Source organism: Helianthus annuus, chromosome 13 (assembly GCF_002127325.2).
Source record: "Helianthus annuus cultivar XRQ/B chromosome 13, HanXRQr2.0-SUNRISE, whole genome shotgun sequence".
In the NCBI taxonomy this organism is placed as follows: domain Eukaryota; kingdom Viridiplantae; phylum Streptophyta; class Magnoliopsida; order Asterales; family Asteraceae; genus Helianthus; species Helianthus annuus.
The window spans coordinates 72924260-72946973 of NC_035445.2; the positions used below are offsets into that span (position 1 = coordinate 72924260).

Genomic DNA, 22714 nt, shown 5'->3' on the forward strand with positions numbered 1-22714 from the left:
TTATTTTAAATGTCGGTTTTTATCACATTCATCTAGTGTTTATAAATTTACTTCTAACCATCTGTCTGCTGTCTGCTGACAAGATTTACAATTTTCTTCGGTCACCCTCCACCCCCTTAACCATGGACAACATCCAACATGCACTCGGGCATTGTTGATTTTGATTGCTTCGACTAGTATTTGACGATGACGTGGTATGCACATTTTTAATTAAGTTATTTTTTTCTCGTATCTTGGTGGAAAGTTTAGAGTTGCTTTTCTGCCATACATGTTAAACATGATTATATTGGAATTGTGCAACTCCAAGGGTGATATTAAAAGTTTCCAAGCATACTCAAGACTTCAAATCATCATTGTTTATAAGATCTTGGAACTCGAATGTGTACTTTCCCAATAGTCCCTCAAAGTATCCTTTGTAGCGTGTATCTTCTCAACATATTGCTTGATCTTGATTGTTGATTTTGATGAGCTCGACCTAACCATATTCCGTAACGTTAAATCAGTTACTTCAAATTTGGATTCGGTAACTGAATTGAAAGCCCTATAACAAAGAAACGATATATAAATTGAAAGTCTTTAAACAAAAGAAAATTTAACTAAGGTGTTGTTTGTTTTTTCTGTAGGAAAAGGTCTGCAGTCTGCGGACCACATCTGCAGGCATCTCCAGGAGAAGAGGTGGACCAAAGGTCTGCAGTCTGCAAGAAGAAGAGGGTTTGTTTTTTTTTCTACATAAACCTCTTCACACACACATTACACACACAACACACACACCAGACTTCTCTCTCTCTCTACTTTCACCACCGCCACCACGTCACCACCGCCACCACTTCACCACCGCCACCACTACACAACCGCCCTTCACCGTCTCTCTCTCCTCTCACAGATCTCTCTCTCCTCCCTCGATCTCTCTCTCTGCCTTCATCACCACCACCAAGCACCACTGCAAACCCACCACCACCACCGTCACCTCCTCCCTCTGCCTTCATCTGCCACCACCACAACCAACAGCCACCACCGCCTTACACCACAACCAACAGCCCCCGATTTTTCATCTTCGACACACAACACACAACCGGTCATCTGTTTCTCCGGCGAACTGAGAGGTGAGCAGCGGGTTCGAGTTGTCTCACCGGTAAGTTGCTGATGATGTTCATTGATTCGATTTGGTGGGTTTTATTCGATTTGGTGGTTTCGATTTGGGGGTTTTAGTTTGTGGATTTGGGGGTTTCGATTTGGTAGCGGAGCAGGTGTGGGAGGTGGTGGCGGAGTGGAGGTGGGCGACGGAGGTGGAGGTGGAGGTGGTGGCAGGATGTGGGGGTGGAGGTGTGGAAGAAGAGCCAAGAAGAGGTTTGTGTCTGTGTGGTGAAGACATGGGAACATGTCTGTGTGGTGAAGAGGTCTCGCAGACCTTTTTTAATGAAAGGTCTGCGAGAAAACAAACAATCTGCGGCATCCAAACGTCTGCCCGCGTCTGCGCGGCGCAGACATAAGTGGCCAGAAGTACTTCTGGCCAAAAAACAAACAGAACCTAAATTAGAACCCTAAAACAAGAGAATCCATACTTAAAAAATAGTGAATTCTCACATGTGCTAGAAAGATTGCTTGTGCGTGAAAATAAAACAGTAGTTTTTTTTTTTTTTTTTTTTTTGAAGGGTAGTCGCTTCTTCTAATATTTGAAGATGAAGAAAGGAGAATGGGAGGGGGAGAGGTTTTCTTTCTATTTTATATCAACTAGGATTGCGACCCGCCGCAATGCGGCGGGGATTCTTTAGTTATAACTAAGTGGATCTAGGACCCGCATGTTATGTTAAACCTGTCAAACGTGGAAAAATAGACGATGTAAAAACGTTCACCCACACACGCACGTTGCGTCGTATTAACTCGCAAAATTTAGAATGAAACGTAAAAATGTTAAACCAAAGACACAGTTGCGATGTGTTAAGTCACAAAATTTAGAACCAAACATAAAGCGAAAAATTTGCGAAAAATGAAAACTATAAATGATCAAAGTTGAAAGTAAAAAAGTTATAATGATAGATTGCAAAAGATAAAAAGTTTTGGGTTAAAAGTAAAAAAACAAATAGTTTTGGGTTAAAAGTAATTTATGAAATATTTTGGGTGAAAAGTAAAAAAAAACATTTTTTTTTGGAAAACCCCCAAAGCCAACGTTACAACAACAATATGCATAACCATTTTTTCTTTGAAAACCCCCAAAGCACACCTCGCGTTGCGGCAGGACATAAAACGGTGTCAAATAGTACTAATGTCACACAACCGTCATCGACCACCAACACTGACTCGACCTAGGATATGCGTGTTGTGACGAACCTGTCAAACATGAAAAAATAGAGGTAAAAATGTTGAACCACACATGCACGTTGTGTCGTATTAACTCGAAAAATTTAGAACTATACGTAAAACAAAATTTTGCGAAAAATGAAAAGCATAAGTGAAAAAAGTTGTGAAGCTAAATTGCAAATAATGAAAAGTTTTGGGTTAAAACTAAAAAACAAATTATGTAGGGTTAAAATTGAAAAAGGTAATAACCTTGAGGTTAAAAGTAAAAAAAATCAAGTTTTTTTTTAAAAAACTCACAAAGCACAAGTTACAACTAATAATGCACAAAAAACTTGTAAACTTATATATGGAATAATTTTGTTTTCTAATAAAAAAATAAGAAAACTATGAAATGATAATTTTATACTTACTCGTTTTTAGTGTTTGCTATTTATATAATCTATACTATATAATAAAACAAACCACTTTGGGGACACTTGTCATCATATTAGAGCATCTCTTATAGATAATTATTATTTTAATTTAATATTTTCTAATTAATTATAGATAATCCTTTTATTAAATATTATTTAGTTTAATATCTTATGGATAATTATTATTTAGTTTATTCTTCTTCTCCTTTATAATATTATTTAGAGAAAAATACGATTTTGACCCCTGTGGTTATATCACTTTTACCCTTTTAGCCCAAAAAATAATCTTTTAACATCTGAGCCCCCGACTTTTTTTTTCTAACTCTTTGACCCATAACACTAACCCCATCCATTAAATGTTAGGGGGCCAAAAGGGTTAAAAAAGACGTATTTTTATCATTTTTACCCTTTTAGCCCAAAAATGATTTTTTAACATCTAAACTCTCAACGTCTATTGTTCAACCCGTGTAACACACGGGGAACTAAACTAGTTAGTAATAATAGTAATTAGTACCCGCACGATGTGCGGGAGCGTTAGAAATGTCGAACTATGCACGCACGTTAACTCGCAAAATTAGACAGAAATATAAAATATAGAAAAAGGTACAAGTATTATATGGTTTTCACAGTCATCTACTCAAAGCTAATTATACTTTATTAATCCTTCATATGAAATTTAAATGAATTAATTATCGACTTTTATTATTAGAATTACAAAGTACAAAATCAATAGAGGCAACATGTAGTTAAATCCAAGCAAGATTTATCAATTGCACAACTAGCAAGGCGCTAGAACACAACAACAACTGAACAAATACATCACATTCACAAACCACATGTAATCAAACTTCTTTAATATCACATATCTAATGATTCCAATTTGGATCGACTTTTAATCCAAAGGAATCCTAACGCCTTGATCTCCTCAAAGCATTTAAAATCCGCCTTTTTGCTATTGAAAATAAGGTTTTACGAGCCTTCCATATATAACCCAACAAGCTAAAAGCAACACCTATATTGAACTTTCTTTGATGCATCTTTTTTTCTTTTTTAATCTTTTTGGTTCTCTCTTTGATGTGCGTAATCACTAGATGTGGTAATATCGACCCATTTAGGTATGAACAGATTGACCCGGTTATGTTCTTAAATGGGTTGAATGCTAAAAAGGGAACGTGTCAAATCAGTATAATGGCTTGAAACTATGGTGGCAATTCATCAGGTTTGGGTTGGTGAATTCGTATATGTCTATACAATATAAGTCTATAACCAAAGGTGAACACAACCTGATTGCTTCAGCGTGTTGAAAAACTTGAACCCTAGCTCTCCCTCTCCTCTTTTTTTTAGTTTCTTACTTATCTAGACTGCCCAAACGCGTTGCTTTCTCAACGGCGATACACATCTCGCGACACCTAATACAAGAAGCAATAGAAATGCCTTAGATAAAAAGCGACCGCCTCAAGCTACTTCTCAAGATCACTCCATTTCAAAGCATATGAGTGATTTCCATGTTGCCTCACGCCGGCCTGAGGCGCGCTTTTTTTAAACCATGTTTACTATAGCTTTAAGGGTTATGTTTATCAAATTTCTTAACAATTTTTTATCTATGTATTTAATTTACTCAAATACTATCTTTATTACAGATGACTGGACTAGGGTTTTAGTAGCTGATATTAACATGATCAACTATGCAGTTAATGCAGTAAAATACCGGATATCGGTCAAGGACCGATATTTGAGATATAGGTTATCTCGGTGAGATATCAGTGGGATATAGGTAATTTTAATATCAGGCAGAATTTATATATATAGCAATTTAACACTAACAATTCAATGATATATCGGTCAAATATGGTGATATATCGGTTATATCAGTCAAATATCGGTGATATATTGGTCAATATCGCCGATAATATCGGTACCGATATTCTGACCGATAACCGATATATCACTGATATCAACTGCATAGATCATCAATATATAGACTAAAATAACAACCATTTTATCTACCCTTTTAATGGTTAAAGAATGTCTTGCCTATAATCAAACATGACAAGCATCAAGCATCTATATCACCAAATTTCTAACTTATTGTCAAAAACAAAAATGATATAACTATTGTTACAAAATTCGTTCTAGAATGAATTACCTCTCATTCTTCTAACGTCATTCGACTCGCTAGCTAATCCCGATCAGAAGCATCATCAAACTCTTCATCTTCATCATCATCTTCAACCCATTCGCCACTAGATTCAACCTCTTCATCCCCCGAAGACTCTTCTCCATCGATCCCAACCGCATCATCCTCAACCAACTTATCCAACTCCGGCAACATCTCCAACCCTTTCTTCCTATAAATCAATCCAGTCCTCATAACATGATGAAACTTCCCTCTATACTTGGCAATCCGACACGGATTCACCAACTTCCCTCTCCTATACCCTTCTTTAAGCGCCACAGACGTCGTCTTACACTTCAACGAAAGATAAAAAATCCCGGGGTACCTCGTAAAGATCCGCGTAAACCTAAACGGCATATTATACTCATCAGTCAAGTTCCTCAAGTAGTTCCTTTTCGTCTTTTTATAAACAGTCAAACTCAAAAACTCATGTAACACACCCACAATCCTCTTCTCCATCAAGTCACTTTCCGGATCGATTTTACTCGAATCCTCATACGGCGATATGTACGGCAGCTTTTGAAACTCATCCATCCAAGTTTTCACCTTCTTTTGGCCCCCATAACCTCTAGGAAAACTTAAAGGAAATTCCAACACACTTTTCCCCCTTAGAAACCTTTTATAACCAATTTCTACAACTTCATTACTCTTTTGAAGCTCAGAAACAGCAAACTCATCAACCCACTTGACAAGTTTCAAACTTGACGACAACCCATTTGAGCTTTTCACAATCTCAAACATATCCCCATACTTTCCCGCCAAAACCTGATCATAGTCGTACGGAAACCCTAGATCCCATCTTAACAAATGAAGCGATCGAAGCGGCAATTGCTTGTTTCTACTCATCATCAAGACTCTACAGAGTCTTTCAACGATGTTGGGCTCTTCAATTTCGTAAATCTTTTGTTCTAATTTGTGCAAATTTAGGGCGATATGGGTGAGGCGAAAACAGGGGAGTGAGGCGTATTTGGGGTGTGGGAACTCTTCGAAGAGAGTGGGGTAACGGCGGATGAAACGGAGGGTGGGGATGGTGATTCCGAGGAGTTTTTGGGTGTCGGAGAGTGATTTTGCAGTGAGGAATTGGGTGGGGCGGTGGAATATGGCGTCTTTGAGGATGTTTGCGGCTTTGAGATCGGTGTGGATGTCGATGATGTTGTCTAGTGATCGGTTTTTGACCCATTTTAATCGGACTTTTGTGATGCTTCGTGATTGTTGGTGGTGGTTGAAGATGATGGGGTGGAGTGATGATGAGAGGAAATGGAGATCGGCAATGGTGATTCTGTGTTTCATGGTGTTTTCTGAATGTCACTTGTTTGCGGCTTAGAGTTGAGTTAACTCAGTTGCAAGTTCTTTTTTTTTTTTTTGGTTTTGGGGACTGTTTTCTTTATTAATTTTCTGTTTACGATTTAGGGTATGACGCGTGTTACGAACTTAATCGTTACCGATTGATTCAAAGAAAGAGAATTCAGATTTTTCATTCATAATAATATCAACACGACTATGGCTTATATAATAGCCTTACGTGTTACGTATGAAATAAAACGTGAAGAAGGAGAAGGAAAATGGGAAACTCTACCACTCCACTACTTGTAATACTGCACCACTACTTGTATAATTAACTACTCATAATAATATTACTAAAAAGAAGGAAAAGATCGTGGACTAGGTAAAAGTAATCCGCACGTCCACCACCTGGCTCACTTTACATCTTGAATCTAGAGAGAAAGAGAGGATTTCATTATCATCAAGCTAACCAACTATGACTCTTACATCCTGTTATTATACCCTCTAACTACCAACTACCTTCTAACAACTAACTAACTAAACATTTACCATTCTAGTCCTTCAACAATCACTTGTTTTACAAACTAGACTTACTATTGATATTACACTTTTAACCCTTTGACTATTCAGTCGTAACACAACCTAAGTACCTAATAGGCTAATACCTTAAGTAAATGGCTAGAAAATCATTCATAATGCCTTAGAAAGGTCATACACTGATCAATTTAAACATACCTAACTAAATTAAACGCCAACGTTTGTTAATGTTGTCTACCAAATTTAAACATACCAAACCCTATACAGAACACCCACACTAAACGTTTGTTAATGTTGTCTACCAAATTTGTCCAAAGTTGATATTGTAATACAACTACACGCTAATCAGCAAAAATGTGTGCTAACTAGGGGTGTAAACAAGCCCAGAGACTCGAGAGCTACCTGTGATCGGCTCGGTTAAAAGCTTGAACGGGCCAAACCTTAACGAGCCCGAGCTCGACCCTTATATAGAGCTCGTTTAGCTATCGAGCCCGAGCTCGAGCCTGAAATTTAAAGCTCGTTTAGGCTCGAAAGCCTGAACGAGCCTAAAAAAATTTAGTTTTTTTATATTATAATAATAATAATAATAATTAATAAGGAAAATTGGTATTTAATAAACCAACCTTTGCCCAGTTGGTAAATAATAATCCAACGTACAGAATTGGTATATAATAATCCTACCTATCAACATGTTGGCACTCAATGGACCTCCGTTAGTTTTTTTTAACTGAAGTTAGTTTTTAAGTTTTATTTATTACACAAACAGTCCCTGTAGTTGTAATTTACTAGTTTTAACTATGAGTTAATAGCCAAAATGGTCCCTGAGGTTAATAGCCACAGCACTGCCACCACCACCACCACCGCACCGCCACCGCCACAGCACCGCCACCACCACCACCACCACCACCACCATCGCCACAGCACCTCCACCACCGTAACCATCGCCACAGCACCACCACAGCACCACCACAGCACCGCCACCCGTCAGGACTAGCACCACCGTCGCCGGCCGCCAGAAAATACAGCCGTCGCCGTCTCCACTGCTCCGTTTCTCTGTCTCCTCACCGACACTCTCTCTCCTCGCCGTTCTCTCTTCTTCTACGATCTATCGCCGGAAAAGCAGGGAACCGGGGTGTGGTTGTGGCTGTCGTCGAAGATACAGAGGGAGAGAAAGAAGTTGAGGGTGAGGCAGGAGGTGAGAGGGGAGGCTGCCGGAGTCTTGAAACACCACCATAGTCGCTCAAATCGGCAAACTAACTTCAGAAACGTGCTCGGGAGGTGGTGGTGGTGGTGGTGGTGGCGGTGATCTGGTGGTGGTGGTGCTGTGGCGATGGTTACGGTGGTGGAGGTGCTGTGGCGATGGTGGTGGTGGTGGTGGTGCGGTGGTGATGGTGGTGCTGTGGCGGTGGTGGTGGTGGCGGTGCGGTGGTGGTGGTGGTGGCGGTGCTGTGGCTATTAACCTCAGGGACCATTTTGGCTATTAATTCATAGTTAAAACTAGTAAATTACAACTACAGGGACTGTTTGTGTAACAAATAAAACTTAAAAACTAACTTCAGTTAAAAAAAACTAACGGAGGTCCATTGAGTGCCAACATGTTGATAGGTAGGATTATTATATACCAATTCTGTACGTTGGATTATTATTTACCAACTGGGCAAAGGTTGGTTTATAAAATACCAATTTTCCTTAATATAATAATAACAACAACAACAACAACAACAATAACGACGACATTGGCGAGCCGGGCTAGAGCCAACCTTTGGCCCGTTTAAGCGATATTGAAGCGAGTTCGAGTCTGTTTGAGGTTGTTCTCAAAATAGCTCGAGCTTTTGTGTTTTACTCGCGAGCCGAGCTCAAGCTCAAATAAGTAAGCTCGAACCGAACCGAGCCAGCTCAAGCTTCATTAAAACATGACGAGCCAAGCTCGAGCCTAGTCAGGCTCGGGCCGACTCGTTTACACCCCTAGTGCTAACCCATGATTGAGACAATGTAGACTTTAATTTTGGACTTGAGCCATATTTCAACGATTCAAACATGTACTTCACAGATATCTTCTTAACTTTTATTCTTAATTTGCAAATCCAATTACAAAATACATTGAATAACCCTACAATCACCAACACAAAAAACTATACTAAAAACAGAACCCAGAAACTGCAAAAAAAAGAACAGATCTTCTACGTCGAAAAACACCAAAACATACCCAAAAAACTATCACATTCATCAAAATTCTGGGACCGTAACCAATCAAATCCATAGCACAACTCGCAACTGTAAACACTAAATATATTTGTTGTTTTGTACAAAAACCAATTTTCAGTGTCGATGGGAATGCTTTCTACTGTTTCGGTTTCTTCTTTCCATAATTCTGAAAATAAATGATACCACTCCTATGGCAGCTATAGCATAGAAAGCTTTGTAAGGAGCTAAATCTAAACCCCAAAGATAACAACAATACCCAGCAATCATGTACACAAACCCTTGTCTAATTTCATACCCTCTCGTTCCGGGTATCTGAAAGAAGACGTTAAACTCGGGTTTCGAGTTGCAGATACCGTGCAGAATGATACCCATGCAGAGCATGGAATCCAAGAGCCATGGGAAGTTGTGGCTCATGCTTAGCCTCTGCAGACAAAAACATTCATAAGAAATTGTCGAGAAAGCTTCCAATTGCACACCTGTATACTTACTAGTTACACCCATTGATGTGACATTTTTATTTTTCTGTTTATAGTTTAGATTGTAGTTTTGTCTTTTCTTATATAACTTTTAATAATATATAAAAATACAAGTATAATGAGTTTACGTTTATCTCTAACGAGTCAAATTAGAAAAATAAAATAAGTAGCTAAAATAAAACAGGCTGAACTGGTTGAAGGGCACACAGTGTTTTTTACTTTTTCAACGCATAAAACATCCCAAATCATTAATTAAAAAATAGTTTTTTTAGATATTATAACGTTTAACCGGATTGGGTAAGGTTATTGTACAAATGAGCTTAACATACTAAACGTGAGAAGTGAAGGAGAATTTTTTTATTTTTTTTTTATTTTTATTGTTCATCTTGTCAAGCACGTATTTAGTCTCAAAATCTAAAAAATATAAAATCCGTGTATTTACACTAGTAGAGTAATTATGTAATCACTCTAGTGTAATTGCACATAATTACTCTACTAGAGTAAATACACTAATTTTTTTTTTTTTTACATTTTGCAACTAAACATCATGCTTAAGTAGATGGAACTATGGATTATACCTCCAACCAAGCAACGAGTGAAGGAAGAAACATGAGCAGACAAAGAAGATCGAGAATTAGCAAGCCATGGCGGTGGTGGAACATCTCTAGTTGTGTGTCACCATAGCTTCTCGTAGAGTCCGGGGAGCTGGAACTGTGGTCATCCACAGGTAATCCCACCTCCGATTCAATTTTCTTGATTCCACTTCCAAACCCGAATAAATCTTCGGCCCGAGCCTCACTGGACGCTGTAAGAAAGCTGTAACACAGAAAAAAAAAATCCTTAAGTTGTTTACAGAATTATGGATCCAATCGACCTTGGAGGTCAAGAGGGGAAGAAGTGGTATTTTACCTGCACAATGCATGGTGACAGCATAGCACATGTGAGAACACCAGAATAAGGAGACCTAAAGCTGGATGGACAAAATAGACTAAAACGATAGCAAGAAGTGATGTGGCCAATGACGGATTGGCGTTTATGACCCTAGTGACCTGTCACAAAATGAAAATAAATACTTTTTAGACAATTAAAAAGGAAAAGGGAATATTTGTAACGCTAAAAACCAAATAAAAATTACCTTAAATGAGAAAAAACTAGTGGAGAGATCAAGTATCCACCATCTCCACCTGCAAAGGATATTCATGAAACGAGTTGATTTGGGTTATGCTCTATCTCTAACGGGTCAAACGGTCATATATAAAAAAGTTGAAAAAAACATTTCTTTTTGCTTTAATGCATACCACACCCTAAGTCAGCTTTAAGCAAAAAAGAGATTAGATTTAAGGCGTATTAATATAGTGTGAAAACTTGAGAACAAAAACATCACTTTCTACTTTATTAATGATTTAACACTTGTTAATATATAGATATAGAAAAAAGAGTAAAATGTCATTTTTGTCCCTGAGGTTTGGCCAGTTTTGCGATTTTCCTCCAAAGATTTTTTTTCCCGCATCTAAATCCAAAAGGTTTGAAATCTTGCCATTTTCATCCTGCTTGTTAACTCCATCCATTTTTCTTAGTTAAGTAGGATTACTTTCGTACATAAAGTGAAAAAGACCGAATTGCCCTTTAAGTGAATACTTGTACATTATGCTAAATGCTTGTACATAACATTAAAAAACCCGAATTGCCCTTTAAGTTAACAAAAAGACGGAAATACCCCTGACTTAACAGAGAAAAATGGATAGAGTTAACGAGCCGGATGAAAATGGCAAGATTTCAAACCTTTTGGATCCAGATGCGGAAAAACAAACCTTTGGACGAAAGTCGCAAAACCGGCCAAACCTCATGGACGAAAATGGCATTTTACTGTAGAAAAAGTATGAGAAGCTATTTAATACTTATTGCTAGTGCACACATGGTCACACGTTTTAAGTGCAGTCTTTTTGACGACAATAAAAAATTTACGTGATTGATAGTGGTTCTTTTCTCAAGTTCTCAAATAACTTGTGGTTCTCTCAGGATCCTCACCCTATATATATATATATATATAGAGAGAGAGAGAGAGAGAGAGAGAAAGTATAATGTACTTCAAGGCTTAACCTACATTAACATACATGACAAAAAATATAACGTGCGTTATTATCGTAGAACGTGCGTGATTATAGTCCCATGCGTGATTATGTGGTCCCATGTGTGATTATGTGGTCCCATGCGTGATTATGTGGTCCCATGCGTGATTATACCCCTGATCCAACGGTTACCATTGTCTCCTACGTGATGTATGATAAGGCTTTTTGTATGTTAACCTTACTCTCTCTCTCTCTCTATATATATATATATATACACACACATATATATATAGTGAAAGTGTAAAATACAATATTTCTTAACGTACGAGCGTACGCTATGGAAATTACGCATGTTGAAAGGATTCCGAGTTTGTGAAGTAGATTCCGAGTTTATGATCTTTTACGCATGTTGAAAGATAATTACGCATGTTGAATGAAGGTTCCGAGTTTGCCAAAGAGATTCCGAGTTTATGAAGTAGGTTCCGAGTTTGCGAAGTAGTGTTCCGACTAACGAGTTTATGTCAACACGCGTGATTATGTTTTTCACATGCGTGATTAGGGTTTTGAGTTTCACAATGTGCGTAATTTCACAGCGTACGCTCGTAAGTTAAGGAATATTGTACGTTAACCGGCCTCTATATATAATAATACTGTTACTTTTAATTAACCTAACAGGGTAGGGAGAGATTTATGAACTTCATAAAAGTTGTGTTTAACAAAAGGAACAACCATTTTTATGATAAGAGACTGTGATCCACCTACGCAGTTGGTCCAACAGCAAGCACCAGTAATTGATTGACTAGTAATAATATGATTTAGTGGTTTTATTCTTCAGGTGATGCTATGCTAGGTACTAGGTAATATATAAGACTTGTGTAGATACAACGAACAGAGCCAAAATCTCCGCACAATTGCTTATGCTTTTTTTTCTCTGATAGCTTGCAAGTATTTTCTCTTTAAAATAGTATTATAATTCTGAAACAATATTATAGTTACTGATAGTGTCTATGGTAGACTACATTATAATTTCTGATAGCTTACTTTAAGCTCACAACTTGATAGTGTATATGAAACTTGGAGCAAAACAAAGAAATGACTCGGAACCTGCTTTGCTCGTTTTAATAGTCGTAAATGCTACCCAGTTATTTCCCTTGATCAATTAGATCATCGTTTTGTATCACGTAGTGAGTGCATATGTAAAACAAAAAAAAAGACACCAATTTGAGCTCTCTCTACTTATAATAATTGTAGTAATTTAATTTAACACCTTAGTTTTAGTATATAATTGAAAGATGGGATAGTCAGTGTTTCCCTCAAACCAACCTTACCTGTGACTCGTACCAAAATTAGACGTTTGACCCGCCCAATCACCCACTTTGCCTCATTTGTTGGGTATTATATAGAAGTGATGATTTACATTAAACCAAGTTAAAAGTGAGGCTGAAAGTTTCCTTGCTACTTGGAGGAATGCAGTGTTATTCTTTATTTTAAACAGAGCTAAAATACTGGCACACCTTAATATTTTGTTGTTGAGATGTTTGTTATGTGTTTGATGACAAAAATTAAATCCCTAATCATTTTTTAAAACATCTATTTATAACATGTATATTAGTTCAGCCCATGTATCACACAGGTAACTAACCTTGTGTGTGTGTATATATAGCGCGCGCGCGAGAGAGAGAGAGAGAGAGAGAGAGAGAGAGAGAGAGAGAGATAAACTGACCTTGTCTTGAAGAAGACGTGTATTCTGGCAACCAAATGGGAGAGGATTAGTGTGGTTAATACTAAAACTATTACGGTCCCGTTTGCTATTAGATAGCAAATCATTGAGACAACAAAGAAACTACCAACTGAAGGTAACGACTTTGAACTTAGATAGGAATAAAACAAAGCAATCAGAACGGGTGAAATAGCAAGTGAAAGAAACGGCAGTGGCATTCTCAGATTTGATTCTACTGCAGACAGCAACGAAGGAACAGGAAAACCAAGCTCCCATGCATTAGCTTGCCTCATTAGGGCAAAGAATACTACAGAAAACGAGAAACCAACGATCTGCATAACGAAAGTCAGTTTAAAGTTATAAGCTAAAATAAATACGAGTGTCACTAAATAACAAACATACAGAAAACCATAAAAAATGTAATTTCTAAGCATATAGTAATCCCATAAGTTATTAGGGGCTGTTTGGCAACCTCTGAACAAGTAGAGGTCTGACCGGGTAAGAGGCTCTGAATTAGTAAGTGCTATGCCAGTAAGTGTTGCTTGGCTAAAGCTCCGAATAACTGTGCAAAATGACTATTTTTATCCCTGTGAACTATTTTGTGCTTGTGCTGAACAAAATGTATCTGGTGGTGGCGGGTGGGGATGGTCGGTGTTGTTGGTAGGTGGTGGTGGTGGCTATGCGGTTAATGCGGTAAAATATCGGATATCGGTCAAGGGACGATATTTGAGATATAGGTTATCTCGGTGAGATATCGGTAATTTTAATATAATGAAGAGTTTATACATATATATATATAGCAATTTAACACTAATAATTCAGTGATATATCAGTGATATATCGGTCAAATATCGGTGATATATCGGTCGCATATCGGTCAATATCGCCGATATTATCGGTACCGATATTTGACACCGATATTTTACTAGGGAACCGATATGGCCGATATAACCGATATATCACCGATATTAACTGCATAGGGTGGTGGTTGACGATGGTGGTGGGTGGTTAACAGTGGTGGCGGGTGGTTGGCAGCGGTGGGTGGTGGTGGTTGGCAGTGTTTTGTCATGGATGGTGGTGGTGGTGGTTGGCGGTGTTTGTCATGGGTGGTGGTGGTAGCAGTGGTGGCGGGTGGTGGCTGAAGTTTTAGGGTTAAGGAAGTTTATTAGGGAAGGGTAAATCTGTCTCTTAAGAGTCTTAACCATTCAGCATCATCTTATCACTTAATCATTACGAGGTCAACTGAACCATTAAGAGGTTATTTTTGTGAGCCAAACACCCTTACCTCTTACTGATTCGGAGGTAACCTCTTAATGGAATCATTAAGAGGCTACCAAACAGCCCCTTATACAAGTAACACTTAGGAATGGACTTATAAAGGTTACCTGGGAGTTATATAGAAGCATAAACCTCCGGGCAGAAGCAGTTAGAGAAACAGCAGCACTAGTTTTATACGAACAATGTGGGTCAACCTGCATACGGATCACCTTTAGATTAGAATTTGAAAACTTATGTGAATTTAATAAACTAATAATGAACACTGTATACATGTTAAATCTACCAGTAACAAAACATTGCTCTGCTCAGATCCCTGAGTTGAGCTCCAAAGTGCAGGTGATGAGTCAACTTCTATTGTACGAGAATTTAAATTAGGAAATATGTTAAGACCAGATGCAGGGTCCCACGTAAGGGCGACAGGTGGAAAGCATCTTAGCTTGCAAAGTCCTACAAGATAAAAAAAAGGAGCAACCATTAATACAAAATTTATGAGAATAATTTACTGTAAGTGAAAAAATGAAGCAAGTAAAAATAATTCTTACTGCCACTATTCATGTCTCCAGCTTCTTCAACAGGAAGTCCAGACTTTTTTATTCCACAACCTGTAGTTTCTAGAGAAACTGTAGCTGGCAAAAGCCCTAAGTTGATACTGAATGTAATATTCATGACAATAGGATGATCCTCCTTAATGAAAATGTCCTGCAACATGTTAATTCCAGTGGGTCCCACTTCAATGAATCATGAGGAAATGAGGAATGGATTTAAACCTCATAAAAATGTTGGTCGTATGTGCGTTTACAAGATGAAAAAAAAAGAGGGAGCACAAGTCCCGACACGATACAAAAACCAACACAAAACAAATGGGTCGACATGGCTAACCCGTTTTGTTACGCCGGGATGACCTGACCAGCCCGTTTTCATCAGGTTAAATCATTAATTATTAGAGTAACAAATTTAACCTCTTTACAACCTGTTTGGTCCATTGATCCGACCAAACCATTTAACTCGCCAATCCCTTGACACGGTTTTTTACCCGACCAAACCATTGGACAAATCGGGTTTTTAAAAAAAACTGGTTCGGTTTTTTAACCGAGCCGGGTTTTTTTGGGCACAAAAACAGGTTTGATATGATGAGAAACCGAACTGGTACGAAGCGGTTCGAACTGGGTTTAAAACCGGTTTGGGACAAAAAAAAAAACAGTTTTTTACAGCCGGTTTGGTTTTTAAACTGGTTACAAAGATCGCGTATATGAACCGTCTACAAACCGCCGGGTCGGTTTTTTTTTTAACTGCTTTTCCACCAAACCGTTTATTTTTCTTCAAACCCGTCCGTTTTTTTTTTCCAAACCTGTTTCTTTGCCCACCTCCAGATAATAGATTATACGTGTGCAGGTTAGAGTTCAGCTTTTTAACACAATTAAGTAATCGGGTCGGGTTAAACGTACCTGACATGAATTGTCGCCAAAAAGGTATAAAAAGGCCAAATTAAAATCATCATTGTATTCAAGTAGTGTAGATACTTCTATAGAAAACTACTAACCTTCTGAGAAAACACAGAAAGAAGCAACGATTTAGGAGAAAATTCTTTACGGCCTTCCTCTGGGTTGAAAAACTGCCCAACTGCCATTGAAGCTGCGGGTGGAGGTCTCCCTGAAACAGTCTGCAATAGCTGTCAGTTGCTAAATTCAAGCAAATTACACAAGTGCTTATAATCTTTGTCAATATAATATAAAGTACTGACTTAGTGAGACCAATATAAACAAATACAACAAAGGTTTTTTCTAATATCCTAGACTAATTGGGCATGCTAATATGCTATAACATAATATATTACTCTTCACAAGAAATGTAGCATGCAAACATAATCAACATCCATAAGATCACTATTTATCTGCATGATATCCAAGTGCGTGTTATATGAGTGAAAACAATGCATGTCATTCATTTTACAGTAAAAAGAATGAAACAAACTTGAAGCCATCTTATTTGTTGTGCTTTATAGGACACAAGAACACAACAAGGGCTGAAAAAAAGTAGTTACCGATGGGAATAACATGGAAACGTGATTCAGTTCAGTTCTAGAATTAATTTATTATTATAACCTCAACTCATTATAATACATGATAAATTTATAAATAATAAATAAGGAGGCATTACTGGGCTTGGTGCAACTGAGATTGTAAGGAATCTGAAACCATGCATATCCTTAGGGTCCAACCAAAATACAGCTGATGGTGGTGGTTGTTCCGTCTGACTTCCTGGTTCAATCTACAGACATGACAGTCAATTCAAATAAATAATCAAATTCAATAGCTCATCACAAATTATACTTGCATCATGGATATCATAAAATCTTTAGATTTTTCATCAGAAACACATAGAAACTGCCTAAATCAGATGAATTGGACGGGTTGGGTAATGGGCCAAAACAGTTTATTTTTAGTGCGGGTTAAAAAGAGTCGAACGGGGTTGGATTAAACTGAGTCATATTTGATGTATATAGAAATGCTGCAAAAAGGATAAAAAGATTACAAGTTAAGAAAATGTTATGCAAGGGTTTTAGTACCTGCCTTGGTGCTGGTCCTGATGGAACCTGAACAATTCTTGATGTCACTTCTACAACCCTTTTGCTAAGAGGCGAATTTGACATAGAAGTTCCTTTTTCGGGCCAAAGATGAAGTCTGACTCCATAGCAGGGAAGAAGATTTGTCACAAGAACAAAGTTGGTTCTTCCATCTGACCCCTGATAATTACAACTTTTATATTTGTACGAAATGTATTATAACAAAACGTAACTAAAGCGTATATTTAAAGTAACTTGAGATTTTTAGCTACCATCAGATGTTAAAGGAAAAAATGCCAATTCAGCTCGGTATAGTATCCTTATAAATATAGTGTCTACCCTGATGAAAAATAATACAAACTGGCCTGTTAACCTGTGCATCATATGGAGCCTAATGTAACTATATATGTAGTAATACAAAATTATTATTAAAACGATTGTTCATAAAATGTCTGAAAAAATTGTTGAAATTGAGCAGGCACAAATGACGTAATTATAGTAAATAATATACATATCATAGTTATCAAAAGCGCTCGCCTGTTGCGCCTAGGCGCAATTTGAGCTCATTTTGAAGGTAGGGAAGAGAACTTTTAAATGGCATAATCCGTATAAAGACATATTTCAGCTTTCGTTATATATGCATAGTCACATACACACACATATTCATAATTCATTGGCATCTATAAAAATTAGAAAGGGAGAAACATTAACTAGAAATTAAAAAAGGGATACTGGTAAGTTTTTGGTAATTAATTCATGAAAGGAGGGGTATTTCTATAACTTTTTAAGTAATCACTTAATTATTGGAAGTGTACCTATGCCCATTAATTAAATAGACGGCATCATCAAATTTTATCGATTTCTAATTGAAGGCCGACTATGACACCATCGTTATTTCGTATTATAACATATAGAGAGAGTGAACAATCACTATAATATGTGAAGTGTGACTAACCAGTTCTTTTATGTCCAACCAACGTCTTCTGCCATCCATTGCTAAAATAGTTACTGTTGGTGTCTTGATGTAAAGATCCCTTTCAAGTCCCTCATCGCTCCAACGAATTTTACTGGGACATGCGGTAATATTTTTTCTCACAGATCCTGAATAGCCAGCCATACAGGTGATCTTTTATGCTTCTATAATGTAAATGTAAATGTGCAAGTATCAGTGCATCACAACTCAAGTATCTTTATGTTTCAGCAAAAAGCTCATTTGTATGGGACTACGATGATAAGACCAACCCCAACAGAATGTAGAATACAAATTCCAATAAGATAGAACAAACACAGGGATTACAAGATCATACAACTAGAGCAATAATAAATAGTGAGCATGTTAAAAACATCACTATCAATCACATTAACACCCTTCACGTTCTTAGGTTGTTTCCTTCTACTTCCATAGAAATATAATTTAATCATCCACTCTTTTTACATGTGTGCATGCATCATGAAATCCACTGTAGGAAACATCTTTGGCATAAGGAAAATGCTTAAAAAGATGACGAATTTCATAACCGTGATGTAATACCGTAGGTGAATACCACATGGGCCGTGGACACGAGAGATGTTGGGTTCATAAGGAATGTCCGGCCATGACGTTTGGGCACTGCTGACCGAAGTTAAGTTTGTACTTAGTTCTATGTTCAAGATTGTGTTAAAAAATCATTTTCTAACCGGCCTTTGATCTTTGATTTCATATCATTTTAGATCTTCAAAAGATTTGTGACACTGTCACGATACCAAATGTTAATGTGCTTCCATTACTCATTGCATCATTTGTGGCATCCATCATATACATGTTTCAACAAAGCCACATGAGTGTGTCATAATTCGTAAACTATATATCACAGAAACATGTCGTAAACTATATATCACAGAAAGACGGTTTCCAGCATAAGCATGTCGTAAAGTATCGTAAATTTACACCCCATGATTTCCAGAAAGACAGTTTCAACAATTATACTCCATGGTAAAACTATCGTAAATTTATAATGACGGTTTCCAGCAAGCAAGTCGTAAACTATATATCACAGAAAGAAATTGTACATTTTCTGTTTGATAAGGATTTAGAAGTGGAATATACCAAAAAAGTTTCTCCCTTTCAGTAAAGGAAGACGTGGCGATTGCTGATGAAAATCCGATCGCCCTGACAAACTTCCTGGCATTCCACTTTGAAGCATTTTTGTAAATATTGCTAGTCTTTTCCTTGGGCCAGAAGTCGGGTGACCCGTTTCAGGGTCTACCAAACTAAGAAGAGTATGTGAAACCTGAAAATCATTTAGCAGATCAGGCCCATTTAATGGTATAAAACTTGGAAAATTACAAAGGAAAAGTAAGACTCACTTGCACAACAAGTTGATTACACCATAAGATAACCTGGTGTTCCATTGATAGCCATACATTCTTCACCCCCATGCTACTGATCATAAAACCATGGGTAGTTGGGACTATACCATCAAGAGATTCCAACCTTGACCTTATCTACATTAAAAGGCTAAGGAGTCAAACCTATTCAATCCTACGTTTATAATGAAGGTCATAACTAATATCATGAATATTAAAATAGATAAAAGAATATACAAGAATGAATAATCACCTGGTAATCATTACCACCACCAGAAATGGAGATAACAATCACTCTAGATAGTTGAGCTCCTGTTCTAGAGTTTTGAACCTCATATCCCTTTCTCCATTCCTGATTTATGTATTCAAAATAGTGACCTAATGACGGTTGCAGTGCCAACGGAGGTGACCTGGAATATAAAAATACAAAATTTACGGTATAATTGTCACATCAATAGATATGGGATAACGTATCGAGACCACAAAAACTCACTGATGTGGAGCTGATAGTGTAAGAATGGTTTCAACAGCTGATTTTCTCAAATTAGGATGCACAACAGCAGCTCTAGCAACAAAACCGCCCATAGAATGGCCAACCAATATGACACTATTCGGCAGGCTACCAGATGCAACAGCACCTTCTTTTACTCGAGCATCTTGAGATTCTTTATATTGATCCAGAATCTACAACCAGAAGCAGATACTTCAAACTTAGCAAAAGAACTTACTACAATGCTGTTGTTTTATAGGTGTTTTAAGCAAAGATATAGTTGATACCCTGTTAATGGCATGTACTACATATTCTGTGTGTTCTTCGAGTACTTGACCATCCATTGCAGAATGTTCACCTTCAAGGTCAACTGCAAACCAGTCAAGCCTTCGTGCATATTGGTTGAGTATAGGAATATTCGTTTCATCTATCTCTAATCCCTCAAACATTAAGGAAGCCTCTTGGTACAACATAGGTTCAGGTGGGCCCCCTTGATACGCTCTGTCAGATTCTGCCGCTAAGGACCTGACCTGTGAGAATTATTTCAGGAAAAAAAGGCATATCAGATATCTTGAGGATAGATGGTTCAACGATGAATGCATATCAGAAACAATTGAGAAATTATATATCAGAATAAACTCAAATTCACCTGCTTGTAGCTACCTCCATTGCCAGGAATGAAAAGAACAGGAACCCCGTTAAGTTGTTTAAGATGTTCATCAAAATCAATTTGTTTCCACCCTTCATGATACAAATACAGTCCATACTTTGAAGAAGATAAACTTTTAGGTGCTGATATCGGAATGTAGGTTGGGTACATGTATGTCATGGTACAACCATTTGAAATTGGCTTTAACAAATCATATATAGCAACAAGAGCGATCCCGATTGAAAGAACAACAATCGTTGCTAATCGAAATTTAGCCTTGAAGCCTATCATCTTTTTTTATCCACAGTAAGAAAATCCTCTCAAACTTGCATCCTTCAAGAACAACCAAACAAAATTATTAAAGCCATCATGTTTGTTATAACCAATATAAATCTGTTTCTGTCATAGTCATTAAATACAAGAGTTTCATTTTGACATAGAAACCCTCACATTTATGGTGTCTGTATAATTCTCTGAGACCTACCGTGCATTAAATATCAACTCTTATATTGTTACTGGTTTAGCAAATTACGAGCTGAAAACATAAGCCTACTGCGTGATTTATAGTGTATATTAAATTCATATGTAACACTTGAAAAGCGTTTCAATCTCGAGTTTTCATTATTTCAGGTCGCCTGTAATAGATTCAGAGATACAACTCAATCGTCTCTATCAGCATCGTATTTTCATACAACCAAACAATCAAGTGTATGAAAGCGTGTGTGAAAAACAATTTCATCTGAAATTGGGAACATTATGACCTACGATTTTTTGATCTACAGTAAGAAAACCCTCCTTCATACTTGCATCCTTCAAGCGCAACCAAACAAAATTATTAAAGCCATCATGTTTGTTATGACCAATATAAATATGTTTCTGTCACATTCATTAACTACAAGAGTTCATTATGACATAGAAGTGCATAATTTTCTGGCACCTACTTCTGCATTAAATATCAACTCTCAATCTCTTATATTATTATTACTCTTTTAGCAAAATACAAACTAAAAACATATAAAGTAACATGAGAAACTAACATAGATAAGCGGCACAAGCCTATTGCGTGATTTATAGTGCATGTGTATATCAAATCTATATCTAATACTTGAAAAAAACCGTTTCAATCTCGAGATATCACTAGCTAGTAAATGATTCGTGATACAACAACTCAATCGTCTCTATCGGCATCGTAATTTACTCTAATTAACTTAATATTAAACAATTAAGTGCATGAGTATATAGAATTTACATCTAAACTTGAAAAAAAAAACCGTTACGATCTAGAGATATCACTATTTCAAGTAGCCTGTAACAGATTCATGATCGAACAACTCAATCGTCACTATCGGCATCGTAACTAGCTATAATCAAACAATTAAGTGAACGAAATCATGTGAATGCGTGTGTGAAATACGATTGCATCTGAAATCGGAAACATTATGACCTAGAAATGTTGAAATCAAAAGTTAGATCTACAATAATAACGCATACCTTAGATTGATCCACCAGCGGCAATATAAAAGTGACCGGCTACCGTATTGAGTGAAAGTATGTGACTCGGATTGTGTGATCGTGAAGTGTGATTGCTTCCTCCGCCGATGATCGGAGATGAGCGACGGTTGTACGGTGGTTGTGTTGGATTTTCCGGCGACGTGAAGAGACTAGAAATGGACTGGTGTAAATACTCAGGGGGTTTAGAGGAATTTAATTAAATGCAAAAAATGTCATTAAAATTAAAATTAAAAAGTATATTAAAAATAAAAAGCCTTTTGTTGACGTTTTTTTAGGGGAATGTTGTCTTTTGTTGACGTTTTTTTAGGGGAATTTAATTTAATTTTGCACCATGATGATTGACCAGTGTCGTTCGCTTTATTATTATTACTAGGTTATAACCTCGTGTAAGGGGCTGTTTGGCTAAGCTTTTCAAAATGACTTATTTGCTTATTTGCTTTTCTGAAAAACAAATAAGTCAATAAGCTGTTTTGAAAAGCTTTAAAATGGAGCTTTTCAAAATGACTTATTTGCTTATTTGCTTTTCAGAAGGCAAATAAGCAAATAAGTCATTTTGAAAATCTTAGCCAAATAGCCCTTAATACATGGAGTTGAATAAATAAATTTTATATACTAAATAATAAAACAATATATCTTTAAAACATCATTTATTGTACGAGTTGAATAAATATAATTTTATATATTAAATAATAAAAAAT

The 22714-nt window shown here is 37.0% G+C and overlaps 2 protein-coding genes and 1 pseudogene across 4 annotated transcripts; 1 reads left to right on the forward strand and 2 right to left on the reverse strand.

The window, feature by feature from the left end:
• Positions 1-6: 6 nt before the first annotated feature.
• Positions 7-6277, reverse strand: LOC110868157 (protein WHAT'S THIS FACTOR 9, mitochondrial). 3 transcript variants are annotated; one of them, XM_022117251.2, is made up of 2 exons: positions 4858-6277; positions 7-475 (listed from the first exon to the last, which is right to left on the reverse strand). In XM_022117251.2, the coding sequence occupies exon 1, from the start codon at positions 6175-6177 to the stop codon at positions 4891-4893; it is 1287 nt and encodes a 428-aa protein (XP_021972943.1). In that variant the 5' UTR covers positions 6178-6277; the 3' UTR covers positions 7-475; positions 4858-4890. The 3 variants fall into 3 exon arrangements, with proteins under 3 accessions (XP_021972943.1, XP_021972941.1, XP_021972942.1); XM_022117249.2 differs by lacking the exon at positions 7-475 and adding an exon at positions 1631-2328; XM_022117250.2 differs by lacking the exon at positions 7-475 and adding an exon at positions 3884-4120.
• Positions 6278-8911: 2634 nt separating this feature from the next.
• On the reverse strand, positions 8912-22204 carry LOC110868156. The gene is made up of 19 exons (XM_022117248.2): positions 21996-22204; positions 20505-20837; positions 20143-20385; positions 19859-20049; positions 19619-19775; positions 19366-19503; positions 19106-19289; positions 17975-18120; positions 17023-17199; positions 16614-16724; positions 15997-16116; positions 14999-15155; positions 14740-14903; positions 14564-14650; positions 13182-13510; positions 10525-10573; positions 10299-10438; positions 9968-10205; positions 8912-9336 (listed from the first exon to the last, which is right to left on the reverse strand). The coding sequence occupies exons 2-19, from the start codon at positions 20793-20795 to the stop codon at positions 9028-9030; spliced, it is 3231 nt and encodes a 1076-aa protein (XP_021972940.1). The 5' UTR covers positions 20796-20837; positions 21996-22204; the 3' UTR covers positions 8912-9027.
• Positions 22103-22714, forward strand: part of LOC110901057 — a 33103-nt pseudogene continuing 32491 nt past the window's right edge.